The following is a 7004-nucleotide window of genomic DNA, read 5'->3' on the forward strand; positions in this document are numbered from 1 at the left end:
CTCCTGGCCCATGGCCTGCAGCCTCTCCTGCTTCTGCTCCCAGGCCTGGAATACCCACTCCCGCTTGTCCCGCAGGGCTTGCAGCCTGTCCCGGACCTGAGGATGGGCACATGGGGAGCCTGCACTCCAGAGAGCTGCCTGCATGGGACACACGTGGGTCCCAAGAGGAAGCCTCTGGGGCAAGGGTACAGGGATCAGGTGCAGGCTCGGTTCAGGAAGGCTGAGGGGCGGCACGGGGAAAGGGGGGCCTACCTCCGTGATGCATGTCCCTGCAGCCAGAAGCGCCTGCTGGCCCAGCTGGGCGGCCTGCTGGTACAGCTCCTCCCGGGCCTCCAGCATGGCCCGAAGCTGTTGGTGGGCGCTGAGCTTCAGTGGGCCGCTCCCGGGCTCCTGGGAGCCTGCCTCCACTTGCAGGTCCTGCCACACGCTGGCCACCCAGGAGGTGTAGTCCCGCACCTGGATCCCAGGGAGATGGAGGGAGAGCTAGGCTGGGTGACAGAGAACTGGGCTCTGAGCCACAACCACAGCCCGCCTGGAGTGCACGCACTGGAGTGGCCTGAGCTGTCCTGGGTCAGACCTCAGATGAGGCTCGTGAGGCCTGTGGTCACCTGGTTCCTCCACTGTCATCCAACCCAATTTGCCCAGGTCACTAAACTTGCACAAGGGCCAAGCCAGCCTCCTCCTGCCCTGCCTGGCACTTCTCTCCACCCTGGGTTTTCGCTGCCCCTCTTGCTTAGAAGTTCTTTTCCTCCCTTCCATCCCTTCCAAGTTTCCATATTCTTCAAGGGCCAAGGCCTTCTTTCCCTGTGGAGCCACCCCTGCCCCCTGACATCTCACTGCCTACCTTGTCCTCTGAATCTCTGGTTTTGTATTTATAAACGGTCTTCTGTTGATTTACATGCAAACACATGTTAGAGCTGGAGGGGCCTTAGATCCTAGTCCTGACAGCTCAGTACACAAACGAAGCAGGGTAAATAGCACAACAAGTGCGCAGGAGATTGTAACCTCCAGGCGCTCACACACAAGGGTAACAAGCTGGGGTCAGGGCCTTGCTCAAGCCCACGCTGCTAGAAAGTGGCAGAGGTGGGCCTCTAAAGGTGGGCCTCTAAAGGTGGGCCTCTAAAGGTGGCCTCTAAAGGTGGGCCTCTAAAGGTGGGCCTCTAAAGGTGGCCTCTAAAGGTGGGCCTCTAAAGGTGGGCCTCTAAAGGTGGCCTCTAAAGGTGGGCCTCTAAAGGTGGGCCTCTAAAGGTGGCCTCTAAAGGTGGGCCTCTAAAGGTGGGCCTCTAAAGGTGGCCTCTAAAGGTGGGCCTCTAAAGGTGGGCCTCTAAAGGTGGCCTCTAAAGGTGGGCCTCTAAAGGTGGGCCTCTAAAGGTGGCCTCTAAAGGTGGGCCTCTAAAGGTGGGCCTCTAAAGGTGGCCTCTAAAGGTGGGCCTCTAAAGGTGGGCCTCTAAAGGTGGCCTCTAAAGGTGGGCCTCTAAAGGTGGGCCTCTAAAGGTGGCCTCTAAAGGTGGGCCTCTAAAGGTGGGCCTCTAAAGGTGGCCTCTAAAGGTGGGCCTCTAAAGGTGGGCCTCTAAAGGTGGGCCTCAAGCCTTTTTGCTGTGTTAAAGTTTGAGTCTCCCAGTCTACCAGGTACTGGGACAGCAATGGCCAGGGCCCTCTGTCCCAATCTGACTCCCAAGGCTCGTCTCCCAGCTAGACAAGCTCCCTGATGGCAGTGATTCTGTCTTACATATGCTCTGTATTACCCCCTCTCCCCACCAACAGCTCCTAGCAGAGAGCTCAACACAGATGTTACAAGAGATGCTGGCTGATCCAGAGGTCGTCGTCTAGGACATTTGGGTCTCTAAGAGTCGGACACGAATGAGAGACTTCACTTTCACTTTTCACTTTCATGCATTGGAGAAGGAAATGGCAACCCACTCCAGTGTTCTTGCCTGGAGAATCCCAGGGACGGCGGAGCCTGGCAGGCTGCCGTCTATGGGGTCGCACAGAGTTGGACACAACTGAAGCGACTTAGCAGCAGCAGCAGCAGCAGCAGTTATGGGCTTCCCTGGGCTGTTTTCCCTCCTGAGCTCTGGCTGGTACCCCTATGTCCTGACTGCACTGTCACACACGAGCTGGTGTCAACCCAAAACTAAGGAGTCACTGTTGCACCCCTGTACTCAGCCCTCTGGCAGACACCAGCATGTGCCCAGGGCTCTTCCTTGTGTTCACATCTGTTTTGCCTCCAGAGTTGGAGGGCCTCATTAATGCATGCACACTCACAGCATCACACATATACACACACACACAGCCCTGGGGAAGGAAGAACCCTCACCGCCATGTGGAAGCGGGCCAGGAGCCATGCCCGCTCGAGCTGGGCCCGGCGCTGCTCTGCTCGCAGCTTCAGGGTCTCCCAGGCCTGCACCAGGGCCTGCTGCCTCTGCTGTACTGCATGGGCCTGCGGCCCGGGCCCTAGCTTCTGCACTGTGCCTCCCATCTCCAGCAGCTCCTGCAGCTGGGGGCAGGGTGGGGATAAGAGGGAAGGGTGGTGTCCTCCTAGAGGCAAAGGGCCTGCCCTGTCCCACAGCTCCCCCTGGGGTCCTGCCCTTGGAGCGCAGTGGGCTCGACTGGCAGCTCCGAGAGTGGGGAAAGCTGCAGAGCAGACGGGCAGGCCTGAGGGGCCCCGAGGGGGAGAGGCAGCCAGAGCGGGGCTCACCTGCTGGTCAATGCCCATGAGTTCACGTTCCAGCCCCTCATGTCTCCTCAGCTGGGGCTCTAGCCCACGCAGGTCCTGGGCCACGTCACAGGGGAGGCTGGTGGTTTTCTCCTGAGGAAAGGGGATCAGGAATGGAGGGTGTGGCGCTGGGTCAGGATCCACTTCTAGAAGGAAACGTCCCCCTGATCCTCCCACCCCCGGCTCACACCTGGACCTGGGTGAGGGCTTCCAACATGTCTCGGTGAACCTTAAGGGTGGCCTCAGCGTCTCGGAGCAGGCGGCCTCGGGCCTGGGTCAGCTCCCACAGCTCTGACCAGGCAGCCCTACTCACGGGAGACGGGTGGCAGATCAGCCATTGATTTAACACCTCATTTCGCCCCCTCGCCAGGCTGGTTAGCCCTCCTCCTCTCTGCACTTTATCCAGGACTGGCCCACATCGCCCCTTCTAAACCCTCCCTCCTGTCTGGTCGTGGCCGGGAGCCTCTCTACCTTTGCTTTGAATTCAGCCCTCTGCTGTTGTCACACGCAACACTTTCCTAATTTCTGAGTTCTTTGATACTCCTTACATCTTGTGCCTTCAAGTCTCAGTAAGTCAATCAGATTGTAATTTCTCTTTTGCCCTCCTGATGTACTCAGCAAACTCTCCCTGAGCTCCTAGGGCTGGGTCCGGCTAGGGGTTATGACCCGGGACGACCCTGCCTCAAATCTCACAGGTTGGGGGAGGGTTCAAACCATCACGTGGGGAGCCAGGCAGTCCCCACAGCCCCTCCAAGTCCTGAGAGTCAGGGGTTTGGAAAAGCGCCCCCGCAGGTCTGGGCAGGGCTCTCTGACCTGCACACCCCTCCTTGCTTCCCTTCACCACCCACAGGCACCCATGGCACAGCCACCCATGGCAGGCTTGGCATCCCTGAAAGCAGTGCCTCCCCATCAGGGCAGACAGAGCCAGTGTGGCCCTGGGCGCATGCGCCCTCTCTAAGTCTCCCGGGACCTATCTGCCCAGCACCCTTCCCCGAGCCCACGCCCTGGGTCTGCCCGGCACTCACTGCAGATCCTGCTGCATCTGATGGGCCCTGGGGGCTGCTCTGTGCCCTCGTTCCAGCAGCTTCTCTGCCAGCTGCTGGCAGCTTGCCACCCGCTGGCCACCCATCTCTACTGTGCGCTGAAACCTGAAAAACTTGGTGCAGAGATGCTGAGGAGAGAGGGGAAGAGGTGACAGGGTGGCCCCAGCTGGCGAGACAGCAAGCGGCCCCGGGGATCGAGGCCCCCACTGACATCTGGGCGCCTGCCCCCACTACTCAGAAGGCCTGTCCTCAGCCAGGACTCATAAGCCCCTTCTACACACAGCTCAGCCGGCCCCTGGCCCCAGCCTCTTCTCACCAGGACGTCCTCATAGTCCTCCCCAAGGCTCTCTCCTCTTCCAGCCACTTGCTTCTGGCTGGCCAGCCAGCCCTGCAGGTCCTCAGCCTCCCTCATGAACTCATGCAGCTTCAGGGTCCCCTCCAGCTCCCGGTCCCTGTGGGGATAGCCCACGGTTCCCCCGAAGTTAGCTGCCCACACCCCTGAGGACAGCTGACCCAGCCAAAGTGGGTGGCCTGAAGGAGGAGGTTATTCATGTTTCCTGCCTAAGCTTGAGGCTGGGGATTCAGGGAGACGTAAAGAAGGCCAGGGCAGGGCAGGTGAAGGTGTAGGTAGGGGGAAGAAATGGGGAGCTGGGGGCCCAAGTTCCTGCCCAGTGGGCCCTCACTGAGGAATTTATGAAAAGAAGGGAGCAATACACAGCAAGGAGCCATCTGTCAGCTCTGTGGGCCTGGGGTCATGGGCTCCTTCCAATCAGAGTTAAGGTATGGAAACAATCAACCATGGCCAGGTCGCCTAAGCCTGGGGAGAGGTACAGCGCCTCTCACCGTGTGGCTGCCAGCTCCTGCAGGGCCTGCAGCCGCTCCCGGAGCCTCTTCTGCACCACGCCCAGCTGGGCAGGGCCCTCGGGGCCAGTGAGGGTTTGGGCTCTCCGGTCAAGCTCCTCCACGGAGTTCCAACAACGAGCCAGTTCCTGTTGCAGGGCCTGCCAGCACACAAGGCTCAGGCTGGGGTGATTTATTCATCTATCCATCTACCCACCCTCCTGATCATTCAACCCACTGATCACACACCCATCCTGTTCCTCCTTCCACTCACCCACCCACCCACCACACACTCACCCATCCACCCACCCTGACCCATCCGCTCACTCACACACCGATCACTCATCTACCCAATAGTGATGGGAGTTCTTATTGCTCCAAGAAAGTGAAAATGCAGTCTGTGCCTGCAGAGGGCTCACTATTTAGCAGGGCAAAGTGAACTCTGGGTCCTCTGGGCCAAGGAAGAGAGGCTACGGGAGGCAAGTACTGGGCCCCAGTCTCCCAGTATGAAAACGGACGGAGTCAAGTGAGCAGTCCAGGATGCCCGGGAGATGGAAGCTCTATGGAGCTTTGGCTAAGGGCACGCCCCTTAGGAATGGCCCCCCGAAAGCCCTCAGTCACCGGACCCTCAAACACTGACCACTAGGGATAGGTAGACAAAACTCCCAGACAGGTGGATACTTCAGTGGTAACAGCAAGCAGGATTGCTCTGGGATTCAGGGCTCACATGTGGTTCTGAGAGTCAGATTCCAGGAAGGATGAGGGTGTTCCAGGCCTCTCTTACTTTAATAGGGGATGCTGATGAGGTAGGTTTCAGGGATGGTTAACTCAAAGGATGATATTCAAAGTGTGGGAAGGAGAAGCCTGTGGAAGATGTGGGGATGGCTGGAACAGGTGACCCCCAAGAGAGCAGGAAAGTGCCAGGGGGAGGAAAAGAAACGAGAAGCGAAGGCAGAGAAATCCTGAGGCCACAAGAGTGTGGACCACTATGGAGATGCAAGAAGAGGGAGGGCTCTTCAAAGGGGTGGTGTCTGAAGAGGCGGGCAACTGGGGGTGGGCAGGGGGCACTGCAGGGTTGGGTTTGGGGGGAGGGGCTGGACAGTCTTCAGGAAGAAAGAGCAGGGCTCTGCCTTTGGGTGTGTGAAAGACCCCGTCCTCATGGCCTGTCATCACCCCAGTCCAGACCACAGCGGGGAAGCTCAGCACACACTACCTGGTGCTTCTTAATGAGCCTGATGGTGGCTGTCTCATCCCCACCATAGTCCTGGCTGCTCACCAGCGGCCACTTCTCCTCCACCCAGTCCTCCAGCTCTGATGCGTCCAGGAAACACTGGCAAGAATGGAGTCAACTCACCTTGACATTCTCAGATGGACCCTCCATCACCCTTGGGGACATCACACAGGCAGAAAGAAGGCTTCTGTTCCCATGGAGACTAGGCAGCTCTGGGCCCCGAGTTCTCACCACTGACCCAGCTCCCTGAGAGCTCCAGGTCCCACAGACCTCACCCAAAGAGGCTGCCCAACTCTGACTACTTCCCCCTGACCCTGTGGCCTCTGCATCATACCTCCTGGAGGGCAGCAGCCTGCTGCAGGTGCCGGGCCTGTGCCTCACACGCCTGCTCCAGATCCGCCCAGAGGCCTTCCAGCTCCTGGCACCGCTCCATGATGTGCTGGGCCTGGGGGTGCCCGGAGGCTGCGAGGTGTCGTCCGGAGCCCAGCACCCATCGCACCTGTCCCTGGTGGGCTCTCACCTGCACCCGGAGTTCCTGCCACAGAACAGCAAGGGCGCCATTTTAGGGCACTCGTTAGCCACAGGGGGCCCGGAACAGAGCCATGGATGTGCCTTGCAGGCAGAGAAGGGCTGGGGGCAGAGACTTGGAAATCAGGACTCTGAGTCATGGAGGAGGGCATCGAGGCTCTGGGAAAGGCACGTCAGGGATCCTGGGAGGAAACAGGGACTGTTACCTCGTGCTTGTGGAGAAGGCGGTGGGCACCATCTGGGCACTTAGCAGAGCTGGCGCTGGGCGTGGGCATGTGCTCTGCCACCCACATGAGCTCCGCGTTGCTCAGGTGGTGGAAGTGGTACAGCTCAACCGAGGCCTGCAGCTGCCGTCGCCGGCTGGCCAGATGTCCCTGCAGGGCCTTGAACCTGGGTGGACAGAGGAGACAGAAAGGCTGGGAACAGGCGAGGTCCAGTGCCCAGTGCTTTCCTCATCCCAGTCAGGGGCCACAAAGGAAGAGGCAGGGGTCGGGGAACATCTGAAGATGGGGAGGCAGCTGGAAAGGCCCAGGGCCCAAGCTCCCACCCTGATGACCTCCCTGGCTTTAGACTGTGGGGTGCTTAGGAAGACTGGCTGGGGTCTCTGACTCTCCTACCGTAGAAATGACTCCACTCATAAGGGAAG

At 59.5% G+C, this 7004-nt stretch overlaps 1 protein-coding gene across 1 annotated transcript in view; it reads right to left on the reverse strand.

Moving 5' to 3' along the window:
- Positions 1-7004, reverse strand: part of SPTBN5 (spectrin, beta, non-erythrocytic 5) — a 51413-nt gene that overhangs the window by 20521 nt on the left and 23888 nt on the right. Inside the window, exons 24-34 of the mRNA XM_010848058.1 lie at positions 6565-6748; positions 6165-6365; positions 5813-5929; positions 4603-4760; positions 4076-4211; positions 3742-3887; positions 2907-3021; positions 2699-2809; positions 2318-2497; positions 253-456; positions 3-96 (exon numbers count right to left, since the gene is read on the reverse strand). Coding sequence (XP_010846360.1) covers positions 3-96; positions 253-456; positions 2318-2497; positions 2699-2809; positions 2907-3021; positions 3742-3887; positions 4076-4211; positions 4603-4760; positions 5813-5929; positions 6165-6365; positions 6565-6748 — 1646 coding nt within the window. The remainder of the gene's footprint in view (positions 1-2; positions 97-252; positions 457-2317; positions 2498-2698; positions 2810-2906; positions 3022-3741; positions 3888-4075; positions 4212-4602; positions 4761-5812; positions 5930-6164; positions 6366-6564; positions 6749-7004) is intronic.

The sequence above is a fragment of the Bison bison genome, unplaced genomic scaffold (assembly GCF_000754665.1).
Source record: "Bison bison bison isolate TAMUID 2011002044 unplaced genomic scaffold, Bison_UMD1.0 scf7180017864259, whole genome shotgun sequence".
NCBI classification, from domain to species: Eukaryota; Metazoa; Chordata; class Mammalia; order Artiodactyla; family Bovidae; genus Bison; species Bison bison.